The 22,229-nt window shown below is 39.0% G+C and overlaps 1 protein-coding gene across 6 annotated transcripts in view; it reads left to right on the top strand.

Moving 5' to 3' along the window:
- The window catches only part of APP (amyloid beta precursor protein), a 285,398-nt gene that overhangs the window by 117,307 nt on the left and 145,862 nt on the right, over positions 1–22,229 (top strand). For all 6 annotated transcript variants that reach the window (XM_017956499.2, XM_017956498.2, XM_009202408.3 and 3 more), the window contains exons 4-5: positions 719–831; positions 2,873–3,066. In XM_017956499.2, the coding sequence (XP_017811988.1) occupies positions 719–831; positions 2,873–3,066 (307 nt within the window). The remainder of the gene's footprint in view (positions 1–718; positions 832–2,872; positions 3,067–22,229) is intronic.

The following is a 22,229-nucleotide window of genomic DNA, read 5'->3' as shown; positions in this document are numbered from 1 at the left end:
TTACAGCTTACATATAATGTGCTAATTATCCATCTTTTACCTTCGTTAGACTGAGTTCATGTAGGACTTTATGTAATATCTTTATATCTTCAGTACCAGAAGTGCCTGGAAATAATTTTCATGATATAAATTTTCTTTAAAGATATAACAAAAGTCTGAGGAACAGTTTTCAGAACTAAAATGAATTAAACTCTGTCTCTCTTATGCGTGTTATGTAAACATATATATAAAATACAATTTTGGGTTTTTTGCCTAGGAAGTAGAAAAATGCTAAAATTTCTATTTTATTTACAAGCAGATTAAAATGTCCGAGAAAGAGAAGTAGACAGGGATTTCTATTGATTTTGCTCAAATGCTCACCTAGACAATGTCAATATTTGTATTTTACCCCCCGTTATAATAGAATGGTAATTGGTTCTCCAGTTAAGCAGCTTTTTAGGATTAATTTTGAAGCAAGAGATTCAGATTAATTAAGGGAGAATTTCACTTGCAGCATTTAGGAATTATTTTAACCATCAAACTTGGTGTGGCAAGAAACTGAGTTGCTTAAGGAGGCCAGACATAACATTCTGAAGGTAGTAGGGTCTTGATTGGGTTGCTTAGGCATTGAAAGGCTGTTTTAACTTGTCTTGAAGTCTGTCTTTCCTTGATGCCTTCTCTGCGGTAAGAACACTGTGATACAGATGGAATGACGGGAAGTGGTTTTCCTTTCTTTCAGTTGGTGAGTTTGTAAGCGATGCCCTTCTCGTTCCTGACAAGTGCAAATTCTTACACCAGGAGAGGATGGATGTTTGCGAAACTCATCTTCACTGGCACACCGTCGCCAAAGAGGTACCAGCCCATAAATTCTTTCTTATTGCAAAGTGAAGATTTCCTGGGGACATACCTAATAGCATTTTAGAGGGTATTTTGAGGCAACAGCTGTGTTAATAAGTTAAGAAAAAAGCCCAATGCTACTATCCGTAAACCAGATTTTAGTTTTTAGAGTGATTTTAGGTTCACAGCAGCATCGAACGGAAAGTAAGAGTTCCCGTGTACCCCCTGTCCCCACACATGCACAGCTTCCCCATCCGTGAATATTTTTAAAAAGTCAAAAATAGGGCCAGTTGAACTAGATTCATTATGTGCCTGTGTCGTGTTTCGCAACTTAAAAATATAAGTGGTCTGTGCCATGCCTTATAACTTAAAAATATAATCTTTAATAGTCACAACTTTAAAGTTTACCCTTCAGATTATTTTTATTCACCTGTTTTTTCTTTTGTCATATATAATTTTAAAATAATTTAACCTTTTCCCCTGTTATCTATTAGTGAATACAGTGGTAGAACAGTGAAGTTGCTTGTTTGTACCAGCCTAAAAGCTCCAGTTAGAATTCAGTTTCTAAGTTATACTGTCCAATTTTATATACATAAGGCCACGCATACCATCTTGAGTTGTCCACAGGGTGAGTCTGACCGAGCACTTGGTTGACCTCTGCTTTTGGCTAAGCCAATAAAAGATACAAGATACTTAGCATGAAAAGGCCACTGTGTAGTGTGACCACCTTCACAGCTAGCTGTGTCCCTGTGATAGTTTTTCTAATAATTTCATATAGTTTATTTGTGGTAAGATCAGTCTACTAGAATTAGGCACCTTTGTCAAGCTCCCTAGGGCTTCACTTGGGTCGATTTTGATCCCCTGTCCCTCCCCGGCACATGTGTGGAGACATTTTTGGTTATCACAACTTGAGGGAGTGGTGTTACTGGCATCTGATAGTGTCCAGAAGTCAAAGGTTCTGCTAAACATCCTACAGCCAACAGGATAACCACCCTCCACCCCCAAGAATTATCCAGTCTAAAACATCAGTAGTACTGGGGTTGAGAAATCTGATCTAGCTTAGCTTAACCCTTGTATCATAGCTTTATAGCTGTTAGGCAGGAAATACCACTGAAGATTTAGCATTATTTGTTGCCTCTTATAAAATAATATATTTGAATCCACTGTAGAATAAAATTTTCATTCTATAAAAATGTGTTTTGGAGGTTTAAGAGCTTGCTGAGTTTAAGAAAACAAACCAAATAAGTTGAAGTCCAGCTACCTATTTGATAACCTGATTTTTTATTCCTTCTGTGTTTTCATAAGAAAAATCCTATGTCTCTAAGAAACAAAAATGACTCCCGTAAGGTCAAAATACAGTCTGTAGTATTTTCATTGTTTACCTTTATGTATTGAATTATTAATCCTTCGTTTATCACTAGTGGATGCTCTCAGAGCTTTATGCTAATCTAGATTTGTGCAAATTTAGCAAATCCCAAAAACCAAAAAGATATTCAAGGAGAAATCTCTAATGACTGTAAGTTCTGATGCATAGTGGCTGCAGGGGATAATTTCTTCTCTTCCCAGGATTGTTTTAGAGTAACAAAGTGAACCAAGAGAGTCAGAATTTCTAGGATAAGGCAGGTCCATGTGAGAGAAACTTTCATCTGTAAGGGAGGTAGGAGTGAGCTGGGGATCTACCTGGAACGCCCACAGTTTCTGGATACACGAATTAAGCTAGAAAGCATTAATTCTCTGGTATCTATTCGCCAGTGGAACCTTCTACATCTTATTTCTCAATTAGTTTTCATTCCAGTTGTTCGTATAAACCTCTATTATATAACATCGTGGTCTTATTAAATAACTAATAATCTTAAGAAAAAAAAGAGTACCAAAGTGTAACCCATGCTAAAAAAAAAAATCCTCTTGTGAATTCACTCAAAAAGCAAATGATCTTTTCCTTTGTGAAATTGGTTCCTCATATATTGGGTCTGCCTGTTGATTATTTTATGTGGAGTTTTCTTACAATGAAACACATCTACTCTACCACTCACTGTTTTCTCCCCACACTTTGTAGACATGCAGTGAGAAGAGCACCAACTTGCATGACTACGGCATGTTGCTGCCCTGCGGAATCGATAAGTTCCGAGGGGTAGAGTTTGTGTGTTGCCCACTGGCTGAGGAAAGTGACAATGTGGATTCTGCTGACGCGGAAGAGGATGACTCGGATGTCTGGTGGGGCGGAGCAGACACAGACTATGCAGACGGGAGGTAAGGTGGTCTTTGCGTTCAGCCTCAGAGATGCTGAAACATCTTGCATAGAGTATTTGTATCCTGTAAATGAATCTGTTTATCACTAAAAAGGTCTCTGCCCACTCCCATCAAAGTCTGCTGTTACGCAAAAAATCTTAACTATGACTTTTTATGGCATCCTGTTGAATTAATAATGATGTCAGTCACCCATCACAGAGTTAATTTTAACTGTTTAATATTAAACTTGGGATCAAAATCCCACTGGTAGCTATCATAGGTTACTGGTGGTTCTAACAGGGAGTTGAAATAATAATGGCATTCTGTTTTGGTCATTACTTTTTAAATATTTTTTAAATGCTATCTGGGATTGTCAGTCATTAGTTCAAGGTGAGTTTTTGTTAAGAAAGGTTTGGTTTGAGATTTTGGGGGTTTTGTGTGTGGATGTGTAAGGTTTTTTTTGGTTTTTTTTGGGGGGTTTTTTTTGCATTTTATCATCTTTTCCTTCATTGTGGAAGTCAAAGGCATTAATAAATGCTTGATGCTTGTTAATTTTTTTTAACTACCTTTGATTTCATGATTGTAAAGAAATCTGTTTTCACCTCTTTTTCTTATGGAGCTTAGTCCCATTACTTCTTACCTGATTCTTATTCTTTTTTTTTTTTTTTTGAGACAGAGTCTTGCTCTGTCGCCCAGGCTGGAGCGCAGTGGCACAATCTCAGCTCACTGCAAGCTCCGTCTCCCGGGTTCACGCCATTCTCCTGCCTCAGCCTCCCGAGAAGCTGGGACTACAGGCGCCCACCACCTCGCCTGGCTAATTTTTGTATTGTTAGTGGAGACGGGGTTTCACCGTGTTAACCAGGATGGTCTTGATCTCCTGACCTCGTGATTCACCTGCCTTGGCCTCCCAAAGTGCTGAGATTACAGGCGTAAGCCACTGTGCCCGGCCCTCATTCTTAATTGAAGGCGAACATTTATATTCAAATCATAAAATTATAAAATGAGAATCTTTGGGTTGGAAATGCCATCTGGTTCAGGCATTGATTTCATGCTGTCTCGTCCCCTGAGGTGGGATGATTGTATCACCTCTCTCTTTCCTTCAGTATTCTCTCAGATGTTCCCTAGAGCTACAGATTTCCAAGCAGGACTTTCAATAGGAGTTGTAAGTTTATAATCACCAAACTACAGGATGCTTGTTTTTTTTTCTTTTAATTTCCGGTGTAATGTGCTACTAGGGCCCCCATAGAGTTTATTATCTATATCAGCTAGAACACTGGGACCACAGTCATAAACTGAAGGACCCAGGCAAACTGGGTCATATGGTTACCCCACCTATTACAGTCTTCAGTGATGATGTCACTGTCCAGGTTGATATTCAGTTGACATGCTCGCCAGCTCCTTCCTAGTTACCTTCATTTGTGTTCCATTTCAGTACTTGAACACAGTCATGCTTTAGACTCTCAAATTGCTCAGAAATATTGTACCCATAAGGTTTCTAGCTTTGATATTCCCCTCTGACCATGATCTTCCCTCATAATCACCTCCCCAGTTCAGGCTTTTAGTCCATTATCCTCTTTTTCCCTGCCCGCGTTTCTAATCAGGATGGAATCAATGGATAACCATTCTTACCTATTCCATTGAACATCCTTGACTTGGCTGATACCCTTCACATTTTCTAAACATATTTTTGTCAATTCTCCATAGCTAGAAAAAATTAATTTTTTTCTTTAGTTGCTTCTGGGATTTCTAAAGTATCGAGTCATGTAACCTTACCACTTAATTCCATTTCTTATTCATGCTGTAACATCAGCTGGGATCTTAATGTTACTAGATGCCCCTAATTATCTCTGTCTTGATGGCCTATCGTCTTCCCCATAGCAGTTGATCCAGGCCAACTTCACTCTCCTTGGTTCCCAGCGTAACTCTCTCTCATGCTCTACAGATGACCCCTCCACAGTCATCCATTGTGAATTTCTGCAACATGGTGCCTGACATTTGGTAGGTGCCCAGTACATGTTTGTTGAATAAACCAATGAATTTTCTCCTGTCCCTCAGCATCCCTTGTACCTTCTTCTATTCCCTTTGTTTCCTGTCTTCCCTCTTACAATTATGTTCTGCTGGACTCTCACTCATCTCTTCCTTTCTTGCATTTTCGGTCTCCCTCTCCCCCACACCTCCAGGCTTCATCCACTCTCCTCCCAGGTAATTATTTCCCATGCATTACTATCTTTCTACTATGTGTTTTTAATCCTGTTGGCAGTTGGTAGGAAATATTTGATGGTTTATTCTACCCGGAGAAAAGTCCAGATTCCCTTGCACAGCATCCAGAAGTCTCTTACGTGGCTTCAGCCTGCATTTTCAACCTTGTACCTGCATGCATGTCACTCTGTCTCCTGGCGCCCTAAAACCGTGGACCTTTTCTTTCTCTAGGCTTTCGTTCCCACCATTCCGCCCCATCTGAAATATTTTTCCTTTTTCGTCAGTGGGGTTAATGGATGATAAAGATATTTGTCAACTCTAAAGTGCCACATCTTATGACCCGTCAAAATCCTATATATTTGTAAATGTTCACCTGAAAAGATGCGTTCTTTACAAGTGCCTTGTTCTGCTATACAACCCTTGCTTTACCTTTTTCTTATAAGACCATAGCATATCTTCCAATGAATTGTAGTCCTATCTCTTTTTATCTGTTAGAATCCAAACTATAGTTTATGTGTCTGGCATGTCTTGCACATAGGTCCTCAATAAATATTAGACAAAGTGAATTGTATATTTAAAATTTTTTTTCATAGCTTTTGGTAAGGACTTTGTGGTCCATAGTTGGATGGTATAGCAAACTTGTCCAACTCATGGCCCAGGATGATTTTGAATGCAGACCAACACAAATTCATAAACTTTCTTAAAACATTATGAAATTTTTTTGCCTTTTTTTCTATAGCCCCTGTTATAGAGGCTCCCATCTTTTAGGAAGAACTGTCCAATACAAATGTAACGTGAGCCACTTTCTTTTTCGTTTTCTTTTTTCTTTTCTTTCTTTTTTTTTTTTTGTTTTTTTTTTTGTTTTTTGAGATGGAGTCTCACTCTGTCACCCAGGCTGGAGTGCAGTGGCTTGATCTCAGCTCACTGCAACCTCTACCTCCCGGGTTCATGTGATTCTCCTGCCTCAGCCTCCTAAGTAGCTGGGATTAAAGGTGTGCGCCAGCGTGCCCGGCTAATTTTTTTTTTTTTTTTTTTGTAATTTTTGTAGAGATGGGGTTTCACCATGTTGGCCAGGCTGATCTCAAACTCCTGACCTCCTCATCCATCCATCTTAGCCTCCCAAAGTGCTGGGATTACAGGCTTGAGCCACCACGCCCGGCCTTACTTTTTCATATTCTAATAGACAATTTAAAAATAGTAAAAAGAAACAGGTGAATTTAGTTTTGGCAACATTTTATTTAATCCAATATATCTGAAATACCATGTGACCAATATGAAAAATTTAATAAGATAGTTCACGTTCTTTTTTTTTGTTTCTTTCTTTCATAAGAAGTCTTAACACTTAACATTTAACAGCAGCCGGGCGCGGTGGCTGACGCCTGTAATCCCAACACTTTGGGAGACCGAGGCAGGCAGATCACGAGGTCAGGAGATCGAGACCATCCTGGCTAACACAGTGAAACTCCGTCTCTACTAAAAATACAAAAAATTAGCCGGGCGTGGTGGCGGGCGCCTGTAGTCCCAGCTACTCGGGAGGCTGAGGCAGGAGAATGGCATGAACCCGGGAGGCGGAGCTTGCAGTGAGCCGAGATGGTGCCACTGCACTGCAGCCTGGGCGACAGAGTGAGACTCCGTCTCAAAAACAAACAAACAAACAAACAAAAACATTTAACAGCACATCTCAATTCCAACTAGCCACATAACTGTGTTTGATAGTTACATGTGGCTAGTGACTACTATATTTGGACAGTGTAGTTCCTGGATGACTTGAAATTTCTTATCACTCTTTATTTTTCCATTAAGAAAAAATGGTATATATAACCTAGTAATGTTTTCTAAGGTTGAGCCACTGAATTTTTATTATTATTTTTAACTATTCTTGTTTTTAAAATTTTTAAAAATTGGTTTGGATTCAATATAATTAGAATATGAGGTCACTTGCAACGTTTTATTTTTTTCACTTCTTTTCCTGTAGCCCTGCAGGCAGACAGGGCTTCTTCCTCATGTGGGCAAAGCCAGAAAGGTATTGCATCACTGATCCACACACAAGCTGGGCTCCTGCCAACTGGCAACCTAGGAACCAGCCCTCCTTTTGACACTTGAAATGTAAAATCAGAATAGAAGTTTAACATACCTGACTTAAAACATCTTCAGGGGATGCTACCTGACAATTCTTGAAGAAGGAGAAACAAGCTACCATTTTCCTGGAAATGGTATTTGATTCACAGTATTTTGTTGTTTGGTAGTTAATGAGACTTCTTTTGATAGAAGGTGAGTGTTTTTCTATTGCTAACGAGGCATTTAGAGAAACATTCCTAGTAGGATGAGCTCTGTTTTATGACCTCATTGAAAAAGAGGTATGAAAAAGAGGTAAATCTTTAACATAGGCAAAACAAGTAGTGTTTCAGAAATTTATGTGGAAATTACCAAGTATATATTTCTCCAGTGTTGTAATGGTCATGTTCTCAGATCACCTCAAAATACCTATTTATGCAGTTTGTAATGTATAAATAATCCAGACTGTTACTAATATTATGTAGCATAATGTTAATAATAATAATTATGTCCATAATGTTAATAATATGCAGACTCCGGCTGCCATGGGTAAGAATATTTTCCATGGGAAAATTCACTTGGAAAGCTAACTTGTAAGACTAGCCAGGTAGGCAGCCTAGCCCTGGAGGCAGAGCTGCTCCTCACCTGAAACTGCAGAATCTGATTGAACCCAGTGTTCCATGGGGGTTGCTGAATTCATAAGGCAAATGAAATGTTAGAAGACCCTCTAATTGTTGTAGAGTCACACTTTTCCTCTTGCAGAGGAGGTACTCACTTTTTTTTTTTTTTTTTAAGGAAACAGAATCTTTTAATTATTGATGTATTTTTTTAGGTTTAGGTTTGCACACAATAGTGAGAGTGTGCTGAGCGGTAACCTGACGTATCTTTCTGGATAATTAGATGATTTTTTTTTCCTATTTCCTTTAAACTTTTTTTTTTTTTTTTAAGAGCTGCTTAAGATCTGGAGGAGTGATTTCCTTTTGACTGCATCTTATCTTCTTTGAAACTGTGTAACTCAGAAGAGTTTTCTTTTTTTTCTTTTTCTTTTTTTAAGATGAAGTTTTTGCTCTTGTTGCCCAGGCTGGAGTACAGTGGCGCCATCTTGGCTCACTGCAACCTCTGCCTCCTGGGTTCAAGCGATTCTCCTGACTCGGCTTCTCGAGTAATTGGGATTTCAGGTGCTCACCACCATGCCCAGCTAATTTTTGTATTTTTAGTAGAGACAGGGTTTCACCATGTTGGCCAGGTTAGTTAATGTTACTCTCTGGTTTTGGGGGCAGTGATATGTTTTGGCTTTTTTCCCCCCCTTGAATCATGGGGGCAAGTCTTTCCCATGCTATTCCTGTGAAGTGAGTAAGTCTCACGAGATCTGATGGTTTTAAAAAGAGGAGTTCACCTGCACAAGTTCTCTCTCTTTGCCTGCTGCCATCCACGTAAGACATGACTTGCTCCCCCTTGCCTTTCACCATGATTGTGAGGCTTCCCCAGCCATGTGGAATTGTAAGTCCAATTAAACCTCTTTCTTTTGTAAATTGCCCAGTCTTGGGTATGCCTTTATCAGCAACGTGCAAATGAACTAATACAGCTCGGGGTGGCTTTTGTGGGTGCGTATGGCCGTGTATGCAGGTGTGCATTGGAATACACAATTCTGTATTGAACCCAGTTTAAACTTCATCAGTTCTGGTGATTGCTGGAGTGTCACATATGGCAAGACATCGCCTTGCCCCCTCACTACACCAGAAAACCAGGCCAGCACCATTGACTATCTAGATACAGTGGGCCCTTTCTATTATTATTATTTTATATTTTTAGATTATTTGGCAAACAATTTACAGAACTAAGAATAAAGGAATAGTGAGAAATAACTATTAGCAATTTTAGTAAGAGTTAACATAGTACATATTTTAATTTTACAAACAGTTTAAATATGGTGAACCCACATTTTTATTCTATATTTTCCCAGTTTTGAAGGTATGGATTTCTGAAATGAGCATTATCCTTTGGAATGCAGCTAGCTGCTAATCACCTGCCATGCATGAACCTGAAATATATCCGTCTTACAAATCCTGCTTCTACATTTCAAATACATCTCTATTAGGTTCATCATATTTCTTGGTCTTTTTTTAATAGTTGCCGTTTCATTTAATTATTGTAAAAATTTGAGATATTTAAAACATTGACAGCTCATAATTTTATTGAAGAGAGAATATAGCCATCTTCCCTCAGGAATAAAATGTGTTCAAGTTTGGATTTGTAAACAGCTATTGAAATGATCAAGCCAGTCTTTTTTTCCCCCCCTTTTTTTCTACATTATCTCTTGTATCACCTTAGAGAGATTCCTGCCTTGGGCATATGTCTACTTCCTAATGGTATCAAATAAATGTGTTGCACAGACATAAAATTTGTTGCATAAGCATCGTAAAAAAGGAAGGAATACTGTCACATCATTTTAGCAATGATGGTTAATGTTTTTGTCACATAATATTGAGTGATGATATCCTTCCTGTTGAATGACTAAGTGGATGAGAATACCATATTTTCTTTTTATTCTTAGAAATACATTGCTCAGCCAGGCACGGTAGCTCACGCCTGTAATCCCAGCACTTTGGGAGGCCGAGGCAGGCAGATCATCTGAGGTCAGGAGTTCGAGACCAGCCTGACCAACATGGAGAAAGCCCATCTCTACTAAAAATACAAAATTAGCTAGACGTGGTGGCACATGCCTGTAATCCCAGCTACTCGGGAGGCTGAGGCAGGAGAATCCCTTGAACCTGGAAGGCAGAGGTTGCAGTGAGCCAAGATTGCACCATTGCACTCTAGCCTGGGCAATAAGAGCGAAGCTCCACCTCAAAAAAAAAAAAAAAGAAATACATTGCTCACTTGTCAAATCTTGAGCTTGAGAAAATTCGTCTAGGATATCATGGGAAGGCTCATAGCCTAAGGTTTTACTTACGTGATCAATTTCATTCTTCTTCTGGTTTATCTGATTGGCAAAATGTCTCCTTCTGTCAGTTTTTCCTGTTTGCCAATGTGTGGAAAATGATTTTTTACTATATTCAGTGGGTCTCCAGACTTCTTTTTATCGTGCTTTTTAAAGAGATGGGACCTCACTCTGTTGCCCAGACTTGAGTGCAGTGGCTGTTCACTGGTGTGATTATGGTGCATTACAGCTGCAAACTCCTGGGCTCAGGTGATCCTCATGCCTCAGTGTCCCAAGTAGCTGGGACTATTCAGACTTTTTTTAAAACCATCTTGAAAGATGAGGCAATACTTTTGGAACACAGCAATAAAAATGTGGTAATTTCCCTATTGCATCACCTTTCTAGGCAATTCTATCATTCTTTCATACTCATATTACTTGGTCTTCTTTAGCACAGTTTTTAAATAGTTGATGGCTAATGATGAAATAATTCTTGGAATGATAAATATTTTGTAACATAGGAACAAAATGTAGGAAAAAATTTGAGACTCTATATCTCAGACTCATGGTTAAGTACAAGCTAGAATGAGTTTTATTCAATTAAAATTTTCTTTGTCTCTATGAATGGATAAAAGTAAGAAATATCAAGCCCCACAAGTAGTTAGAAGTGCTCAGAAACTCAAAAGGTAAAATTGTGTCCAAAGGACCCTGATGGTATTCTAAAGGTTAACAGACTATCCTACTTACCAAGAGTTTACATTTATTCTGAGGCCTGTACAACCTGATATAGGAAAATACTTGACATAATTTTCTATAAGTTAGGTAGTTAGGTGCTCAACAAATATTTGAGTTGAATCACATTGGCATTCACAAACACATACACCTACGTAGTCATTTTAACTTCAGGTTGATATATGTCACCAAAACTAACTGGTCTTTAAAAAAGAAAAACTCGGCCAGACGTGGTGGCTCACGCCTGTAATCCCAGTACTTTGGGAGGCCGAGGCTGGCAGATCTCTTGACGTCAGGAGTTCAAGACCAGCCTGGCCAACATGGAGAAACCCCCTGTCTACTAAAAATACAAAATAGCCAGACATGGTGGCGTGCGCCTGTAATCTCAGCTACTGGGGAGACTGCCAGAGAATCGCTTGAACCCAGGAGGTGGAGGTTGCAATGAGCTGAGATTGCACCACTGCACTCCAGCCTGGGCGACAGAGCAAGACTCTGTCTCAAAAAAAAAAAAAGAAAAGAAGAACTAAGGACTATCATTCTAGACGTGCAGTAATTAAGTAAAATTGCATTAGGAGTCTAATATCATAATGTGATAGGTCCCACGTTTCATTATTTCCATGGGCAGAAGAGGGATGGCTACTTTATAAATAAAGGAAAATTGTAACAATAAGAAAGAAAAGATGAAGTATGAAATATTTCCAACTCAAAAATAAACTGTATCTGAGCATACAGAGATATAAAATGTCACCTTTTTCCTCCTGTATAATGAAGGGCACTAAACCTCTTGAGCGTTTGATATGTTTCAGATACTATATTAAAGTGATTTTTTTTTAAGAGACAAGTTCTTGCTCTGTCACACATGCTGGAGTGCAGTATTGTGATCATAGATCAGTGAACCTTGAACTCCTGGACTCAAGTGATCCTCCTGCCTCAGCCTCCCAAATGGCTAAGACTATAAGCATGTGCCACCTTGCCTGCTGAATTTATTTCTATTTATTTTTTATTTTTTGTAGAGACAGGGGTCTTGCTATGTTGCCCAGGCTGTTTGCAAACTCCTGGCCTCAAATGATCCTCCTGCCTGGGCCTCCCAAAGTGTTGGAATTACAGCCATGAGCCACCACGCCAGACCAAGGGGTGAAATCTTGATAACAATCATCAACGCAGTCATCATAAAAGACTTACTCAGGCTCAATTTGTAGGTGGCACAGTGCTACATCTAGTCAAAAGCCAATTTAATTATGGTCATTGTGCTCTGAGAACTTTTCTCAGAAAATAATAACCAGATGGTGTTATAGATGGTGCGTTTCACGAATACATGATTTGTAGTTAGTGAAAACTTGTCATTCAATCATGTAATAAATTATGCACATACTGTCTTCCACTTAGCTAGTGATGTTGAAACATTCATAGCCTTACCTGATGAGCTCAGGCTGTCATGAGAATTTATGTCTATTCATAGGTCAGTACTTTGTCTTTAAAATTAGATAAGAGAGAAAGAGAGGCTCTATTTGACTATATATCTTTTTATTTGTATCTCCGGAGTTAAAAATTTTTGGATATACAATCTTTCAGCTGCCTTTCTGCATTGCATTTTAAGAAATGATATTAAATGCTCAAGGAAAAAAAAACCTAACAACTTTAGAGGACCGTGAAGTGAATCATACAAAAGATAAATTAAAGCTTTATATCTTTGCCAGTGGATGAGTCAAGTAAGAGTGGATTTAATGAAATGGCTCATGGCTTTGAGGAGCAGCTGTCATAATGCTGGGTTGGCAGCTTCCAGGACTGTGTGAGGCTTTCTGACTGTTATGTTGAAATAGGAGAACTCATTTGAGAACGACGAATAGGAGAATAGCAGAAGCTTGCATTTTCTCTTGAGGGAACTGGCTGCCAGTTTTGAGGTCTTACTAGAAATGCTCGATTCCTGTATTGGATAAACTTGGACTACATGTATGTCAGGAAGAAAAGCAAAACATTTTTATAGCCTTAAGCAGATTACAGATGTGTGGGCAAAGCAGTGGGGTTTGTTTTTGTGTCCAAGCAGGTAATAGCTGGAAGAGGAGATGCCTCTGCAGTTCAGGGCTTGAGTTGCTGCCATCTGAGCTACATCTGGCAATGAGACTGTGCTTACTGAGACCTAATGGCATAGGCTGCCCCAGTAACAGGATATTGCTGAATGAGAAATACTGTATGATTCATTTGTAAGAGTTATTTGGAGGGTTGGATTATTCAGTGCTAAGGATTCTAAGCTACTGATGCATAGACTCTTTTCTTCCCCCCCAGTATCTTTTAATTAAACTGTGCAAATTCCCTGGCTTACAAAATAGTAGGAAAAGAGGAAGAAAATACAGATTCTTAGAATTTTAACTGGTTTCTGGCAGTAGTACCCCGGAACATTAACTTCTTGTTGAAAACAACATCTGGATATTTGTATCTTCAGTGTAAAACCCCTAATTTAGATAGAACTTTCCATTGTGACATGGAAAAGTAACCCTTTAGTTAGTTAATTAATTTTACTGTGGCCTCAAAATCTACATATTAGCATATCAAGCCAAAAACTGTTGGCTTTACTTGGAAGCCATGTGGTTTAAACTAGTACCAATAACTTACCACAAGAAACTCAGCAAAATTTTAAGTCCATGTTTGTTTTGGAAGGAAGGCAATTATTAAGAAAATAATTTAGAGATGTTCAAAACTATTTCCTTTGAGTAGAGGTAGAAAAATCTGTCCCAAATGGGAGCTAACTAGCTTCCTTTTTTGCCCTCCTTGTTTACAAAGTAACACTTTTAGTTTACAAAGTAACATTTGCAGTATCCCCAGTGTTTAAATGTAAAACTGTAGGTGGTGGACTAATGCCACTTAGCGAAAGCCATGATCGCATGAATTTTTAATATATATTTTTGTATGGAGTGAGATTCTGGGAGAACAGTCTTCATTAGCTTAAACTCTAGAATGTACTACTTGTTTGTTTGTTTGTTTGTTTATTTATTTATTTTGAGACAGAGTCTCTCTCTGTCACCCGGGCTGGAGTGCAATGGTGTGATCTCGCCTCACCGCAACCTCCCCTCCTAGGTTCAAGCGATTCTCCTGCCTTAGCCTTCCAAGCAGCTGGGATTACAGGTGCCAACCAGCATGCCCGGCTATTTTTTGTATTTTTAGTAGAGATGAGGTTTCACCATGTTGGTCAGGCTGGTCTCGAACTCCTGACCTGAAGTGATCCGCTGGCCTCAACCTCCCAAAGTGCTGGGATTACAGGCATGAGCCACCACGCCTAGCCAAGAATGTACAATATTTTTAAAGAAATGCGATTTATTACTATAAAATACAAGTTGAGCATCCCTAATCCAAAGTCTGAAATGCCCTAAAATCCAAAATGTTTTGAGCACTGACATGACAACAAACACAGAAAATTATGTGACCTTATGTGTTCAACGTATACAGACTTCCTTTCTGTAACAAAAATTATTTAAAATGTTGTATAAAATTGCCTTCAGGCTGTATGTATAAGGTATTTGTGAAACATAAATGAATTTTTTGTTTAGACTTGGGTCCCATCTCCAGCATGTCTCATGTATATGAAAATATCCCAAAATTTGAAGAAAGTCTGAAACCTGAAACACTTCTGGTCCCAGGCAATTTGGATAAGGGTTACTCAATCTATAAATATAGTAGCTCAAATTGATTTTGTGAAGCATTCAAGTTATTATTTATAGTATTTTAATTTGTATTATTCTTGTAATATAGCAATTTGTTTTATATATTTATATAAATACATTTTTTGCAATTGAGCAAATTTAAAAACTTAAGTGATTCCTTCAGATCTACATTTTATTTTCTATTCGTTATCAATGTAATAAGTAAAGGACACACAGATCATCTGATTGTGTTATCAGACATTTGAAGGTGCAACTGATGGATGTTCACTGTTGTACTTTGTTTTGTCATGTAAATTGTTTTAAAGAGAAGTGGATGTTGAGCATATAGCAGGCCTCACATGCTTGTGGATTGGCGCATTGTTTTAGGAATGTGTAATTCGGGAAAAGATATGCCAAGGGTATTCAAAAGTATAGTTGGGTATTAGAAAATTATTTGAAAATAATCTTTATAGCATAGCACCATTTTATTTAGATCAACAGTAATTCAAGCAGTATACATAATCTCCATAGCATATAACCGAAGTTTTCTTTTACATTTGAGATCACTGTTTGCTGTTGGTTGAATTTGGTCTCCCAAGATTTTCTGCTTAGCATCCTAATTGCCAGCCTATGTGAAGAGCTGTTACTTATGGTCAAACCAGGCAGTAAGGGTTTGCTTCTATCTTTTTATCAATTCTTTCAATGCTAGTAGTCATGAGATGAATGTAGTTGGATACTAAAATGTTAATACGTGTTAGCTAACAAACTGGAAAAGAGATGAATGACATCATGAAGGAAAGGGCAGTATTGCACTTACGGTGATTTCATGATGATAGAACTAACCTGCCTAAAAAGACATTGGGTGGAAACAGAAACCAGGTGTAATAGATGCATCCAAGTAGTCAAGGAAAGAAAAGACCTATAAGTTAATAAGATGATCTTTGCTTCAAAAATATCTTCAGAGGTTTAAAATGTGCTTTACCCTCATATATAATCTTTTTGAGCCTATTTCTTTACCTCATACGTGGGGAAAATTGCAATAATCTGTATCACGGTATTTGCTTCCAAAACGACTAATCAATGTGAATGCCTATCAAGCTGGTAAAGTTTACAGTGGACTTGTTTATAATGCATAGATTGGAATTGTTGGGGAGCAGGCCAGCGGCATGGGGTATTTTTTGTTTTGTTTTGTTTGTTTAAGACTGTCGCCCAGACTGGAGTGCAGTAGCACAATCTCGGCTCACTGCAACCTCCGTCTCCAGGGTTTGAGCAATTCTTCTACCTCAGCCTCCCAAGTAGCTGGGATTACAGGTGCCTGCCACCACACCCAGCTAGTTTTTACATTTTTAGTAGAGACAGGATATCACCATGTTGGCCAGACTGGTCTCGAACTCCCTACCTCAGGTGATCTGCCTGCCTCGGCCTCCCAAAGTGCTGGGATTATAGGCATGAGACACCACGCCTGACCAGGGTGATTTTTTTTCTTAGCCAAATCACTTCTTTACCCGTCATCTCATACTGTTGAATACAGAGACTCTCCTTGGGGCTCAATGACGAATCTGCCACCTCTGGTTTGATAATCATGGCTATTATAACATGTTCCCTTTTTAATTAGTTATTTTAAAATTATTGTAGGGCTTGTAATCATAATCAATAATAATACATAATGGCTTCTTAAGCACTTTCTAGCTTAGATGAGGTTGAGAACAGTATTAAAATTAGTTTTGGTAGTAATCAAGTAGTGATCATTCTTACTTTATGAATTTAAATATGTAGGAGTTTTTTTTTTATTTTAGGGAAGCAAAAAGGACTAGAAAGTATGATTTCTCATGATTAGAAAACTGCTCTAAAAATGAAGGTAGAATTGATTTGGGCTCTTTTGGAAATAGAAATTTAAATAGGTATTCAAATAGCAAAGTCGTTTTGCTTGAAAACTTCTATACTTTTTAGGACCTTCAATTTTATATTTAAATTATATTTTCAAAATGGTTTTAGAAGAAATATTGTATCTTAAACTCTACTAATAAGTAAGGGAAGACATATCAAAGGTTTGATCTTTTATCTCCCAGAATGTTCTATTCATTTGTTTCCCATTGTATATTATTTGAATGTTAATGGTTAGCCTCAAGTGGTTTGCAAGATAATTGTATAGCTACTATTATTGGAAAACTGGAGCCAAGGGTTCATACATATATTAAAAGTGGTAATGAAGCACTTTGGTTTTATGAAAATATGTTTACAAGGTAGTCACAGGATAGCAATATTGCATTTAATGTAATAAAATGATGGTGGAATTAACTGCAGTGGAACAGGATGCTGAGACCACAGTTACAGCATCTCTAAGTGCCTTCTCTAGTTATGGTCCGACCTCAGATATAACTCATTGGTGTTGAAACATGCCTAGCAACATTTAAGCATAGACCGTTCATTAAAAGGTAGCTTTTTAGAAATTTTTATTTTTAAAAATCGACATGTAATAATTGTACACATTTACAGGGTACACGGTGATCAGATCAGACTAATTAGCATATTCATCTCAGCATGTATCATTTCTTTGTGTGGGGAACATTCAATATCCTGCTTCTAGCTGTTTGAGATTATGTCATATATTACTGTTAACTGTAGTCATACTACAGTGCCGCAGAGCACTAGAACTTACTCCTCTTATCTAGCTGTAATTTGGTATCCTTTAACAAATCTTTCTCTATCCTCGGTTACCCGCTACCCTTCCCAGCCTCCATCATCCTCTGTTCTACTTTTTACCTCTATGAAATCAACATTTTCTAGCTTCTGCATATGAGAGCATGTGGTGTTTAACTTTCTGTTTTTGGCTTATTTCACTTAACATATGTCCTCCAGTTCCATCCATGTTGCTTCAAATGACAGGATTTTATTCTTTTGTATGGCTTAATCGTATTTCGTTAAACGTGTGCATCACACACACACAACACACACACACACACACACACACACACACCCCCGCCCACGTTTTCTTCATCCGTTAGTCTCTTCAGACACCTAGGTTATTCCATACCTTGGCTATTGTGAATAGTGCTGCAGTAAATATGGGAGTGCAGATACCTCTTTTAATATACTGATTTCCCTTCCTTTAGATAAATGCCCAGTAGTGGGATTGCTGGATCATATGGTAGCTCTATTTTTAGTTTTTTGAGGAACCTCCATACTGTCCTCAAATGGTTGTTCTAGAACAGAGCTTTTCTACCTTCCTTCCATTCGGGAATCTTCTTACTCAACATGCTTATTAGGAACTTGGCTATGTACGTCCCATCTCTCTGTCGCAAATACTGTGTCTAGGACATCTGCAGTCTTTGGCTATGACCATGACTCCTAAAGTGCATGATGCTTTTGCTGTCATCAGTATTAGTTGACAGGCAAGTAAGATAGTACTTCTCCTCATAACCCCTTTACCTGCCCAGCAGAATACCAGTACAGACAGACCCAGATATCTCTGGACTCAAGAATCCAGACATTTATAGGACAGGACTTTTTCTATAAATCACCTTAAGATTAGTAAGTTCTTAGAATTGATTACCTTTGCCATTTCTCAGAAGCCCTTTGTCTAATGTAACTTGTGTGTCGCTGTCATTTGAAGCCTGTCTTTCCTACACATTCTTTACGCAGGCTTTAGGAGATCCCCCCCACCCCCACCTTTGTTGTTTTGACTATCCTGTCTTGGCTGTTGTATTGTTTTGAAATTTCATCCATTGAATTCCTGACCCTGCTTATCTCTTTTCAATTATTATAGTTGTTTTCTTTTGGGCTTGCTCTTCCTGATTGCTATAATCCATGCCCTTAACTTTAAATACCAGTTGTAAGTAGCCTAGGCCAAGGTTTATTTCTCTAGCCCAGACTCTACCTAGTTATTTCATAGGCATATGAATCCTAACATGTCCAAGTGAGAGTTCTTAATTCCCCTGCTACCCACTCCTCAGTGTGATTCTCAAAGCTATTCTATCTCAGTAATGGTCCTACGCCCCCTCTTAGAGATTATTGCTAAGAACCTAGAACTCATCATTGTCGCTTCTGCACATCCTGTCAGTTCTGAATTTATCCATCTCTCTCCGCCTTTTCCAGTACAGTCCTAGTGTAAACTCCCATTGTTTCTTGCTGGAGTTATCTCAATATCCTGCTAATCTGTGCTGTCGTTATCTCTCCCCGACACACTTGCCGCTTTCTTCTCCCACACTAAGCCATTCTCTGTACAGCAGCCAGGATGTAGAGTGTTTATTTACATAAAGCAGATCCTGGAACCCCCTAATTTAAGTTGCGTTCGTGGCTTTCCAATACGCTTAAAAACCAAGTGCACAGAGAGAAAACAACGAAGCCTTATTTGGCTATGCTGAGGATAATGATAACGGGTAACAACTAACACACACGTAGTTTGTGTCAGGCCCTCGTTTGACCTCCCACATTCCTTATAGGTATTAGGGCATTTGACCCAGCTCCTCCCTACTTCTCCAGTATCATCCCCTGCCTCTCTTTCCCCCGACTCTCCCCTGCTCAGTGTCACACAAGTCCATGCGCCCAGCTTTCCAACCCCAAGACTGACAGATCTCATTGTCTATAATGGATCTTCCAAGGTCCCACCTTCAGCCTCAGTTTTGTTGCCATCTTCCCAGAATGAATTCCCTTGATCATTCTGTTTTCTGGAGACAAGGTCCTGCTCTGTCACCTAGGCTGGAGTGCAGTGGCATGATCATGGCTCACTGTAGCCTCGACTTCCCTGGCTCTAGAGATCCTCCTGAGTAGCTGCGACTACAGGCCACACCTGGCTAATTTTTTTTTTTTTTAATTTTCAGTATAGACGAGGTCTCACTTTGTTTTGTTGCCCAGGCTTGTCTCAAACTCCGGAGCTCAAGCAGCCCTCCCACCTCAGTCTCCCAAAGTGTTGGAATTATAAGGATGAGCCACCATGCCTGGCCCTGAACATTCTTTTCTGAAGAAAACACCCCTTCTTCATTATTCTCAATCTTAGCAGCCTATTTACTTCCATTCTGAAACGAATCACATTTTAGTGTTTTATTGGTTCATTGTCATTCTCTCCCCCCATAGAATGTAAGCTCTCTGAGAACAAGGAGCTTATCTTTTTCCCTCTTGAAACCTCGGATCCAGCAGAATGCCAGACACTTAGCAGCCACTAGCATTTGTTGAGTGAGTAGCTTTTCATACACAGTTTTAAACCTTGTTCCTGATTAGGCTCTCTAATCGATAATAGATTTATCAAATCTAATCAATAGTAGGTTTCTTTTATCTCACATAGAGATCTCACATAGATCTCTGAATTGGAAAGCAGTCTCGAATTATGCTTGTGGGGAGAGAGGGGAAGGAAGGAGGAGGAATGGTATAATTAGACTTTGGAAGGCTAGATTTTGTTTCTGCTTAAATAATAGTATCACAATGGGACATATTATCCATGCAGAAAGTGAGTGGGCATCTGGTCTATTATCTGTGGTCTTTCAGGAATGGCAGCTCTTTAGTTTAAAAAACAACAAAGAAGTGCAGCGCTATTTATTTAATGGAAATAGAAAAGCAGTGCCTGTGTATTAGTGGCTCACATTTTTTGTTCTTTTTTGTTCTTTGTTTTCAGCTGTCTACTGTATGCCTCTCCAGCGGGGTCTTACAGAATCTCAAATCTACCATGATCAAAGCCGAACCCATTAGCTCCATTTCTTAATCCCTGCTGTATCCTCTGTTACCATTAGTAACTATTCTCCAACTCAAAGCATCAGATTCCTCCTCTTACTCACTCCCTTCATCCCCAGAGTTACCAGTTCTGTGCTGTTTTTTTATCCAAGTTCTCAGTAGGCTTCACAAGCACCTCCTTCACATCCCACCTGTCACTCCTCCACCTGTCTGTCCTCCATGCCTTTGCCAGCTCATGCTTGTTGTAATATAACTAACCTTGCCACTCTTCTGCTTTAAGCTTTTCTACTAGGCTCTGCATCACTAGTAGATAATGGTCCAGACTCCTCAGCCCATGAAACAAAGCCCTTCATAAAAGAGCAGAGCTGCAGCTACAGTCAGCTCCCTTCCCACAGTCCACCCCCTCCTCCACCACACTGAGAATTGGCAATTCCTGCAGCACTCTTTATATTAGTCCATTTTCACACTGCTATAAAGAAATAACCAAGACTGGGTAATTTATAAAGGAAAGGTTTAATTGACTCACAGTTCTGCATGGCTAAGGAGGCCTCAGGAAACTTACAATCATGGCAGAAGGGGAAGCAAACACATCCTTCTTCACAAGGCGGCAGGAGAGAGAAGAGTGAGGAGCAGAGTGGGAAGAGCCCCTTATAAAACCATCAGATCTCCTGAGAAGTCCCTCACTGTCACGAGAACAGCATGGGGAAACCACTCCCATGATCCAGTTATGTCCCACCAGGTCTCTCTCTAGACACGTGGGGATTATGAGGATTACAATTCAAGATGAGATTTGAGTAGGGACACAGCTAAGCCATATCTCTCTTCATCTGTTACAGGTACAATTCCCTATTTCTGCAATGTCTTTTTTGCTGCCTTTGTAGATTTCTATTCATCATTTCCCAGTTTACCTGTTAGCTCAACAGATTATTCTTCACTCTGTCCCTCCCAAACTCCACCAATGAACATTCTTTGTTCATCCCATTATTGTCAATATGCACATCACTGAAAACACTGTTTTATGCTTGTTTACATCCCATCTCTGCAGGGCTCTGAGCCTGTGGTCAGCAATTGGGAACTTACTAGGCATAGCGCCCAGTAACGGATAGCTATTTTTCTAAAATAATAAACCCCAAGAAAAACATTACATTTCAAAAACAAATAATATTTTTATTTATACCATTTTCAAAACCTAATAGCAATAAAAAGAAAAAATTATGTCATAAATATACATTTAAGCTGTAGTTAAAAACAGCAAATAGGCACAGTATTTAGCTCTTATCACATGCTGTTCTGAGTGTGTTATTTACATCATTGGCTGTTCACAGCATCCTCTGAGGTGGTTAATGTTTCCATCCCATGTTAAAGATGAGGAAACCAAGTCACAGCAGGCTAAGTGACTTGTTCATAGTCACATCAGCGCTTGCAGATGGCAGCACTGAGAATGAAACCCACATGGCTGAGCTCTGGAAAGTCACCATTAATCACCACACTAGACCTTCTCTCTAGGATCTACATAACTAGAACATTCAATTAACTGGAGTACATTTAAGTGTAGTCTTTCCTTGAGAAAAGAAAAGAATTGACAAATTTCATAGCCTCATCATCCCTTGTACATTTGTGGCATTGTACTAGGAGTGTCTATTTGATATTTGACCCTACACATTTCTCCGACGCCAACCAACCACAGATACTTTAAAAAAAGATACTTAATACTTACCAAGGCAAGAAAGTGGGCTTGTTGGAAGAGGAAAAATGTTAGCTCACTAATGGAAAATTCAGCTAAAAGTCTTACCTCTTCAGAACATGCTTTTCCTAAAGTTCTGGCTAGCCCAAGAAGCTCCATCACCTTTACCTTTATAATTCAATTTAAAGTACTTTTCTACTTACTTCAAGTCCTCAGAGCCCAGAGGCAAGGAAGGCCTTAGGCTGTAGACCCTGTAGCCTGAGCCATATGGCTTCTTCTCCTGGACAGATACCTG

The sequence above is a fragment of the Papio anubis genome, chromosome 4 (genome assembly GCF_008728515.1).
Source record: "Papio anubis isolate 15944 chromosome 4, Panubis1.0, whole genome shotgun sequence".
NCBI lineage: Eukaryota > Metazoa > Chordata > Mammalia > Primates > Cercopithecidae > Papio > Papio anubis.
The sequence above is the reverse complement of the archived record's forward strand: the minus strand, read 5'-3'. Positions and strand labels throughout refer to the sequence as shown.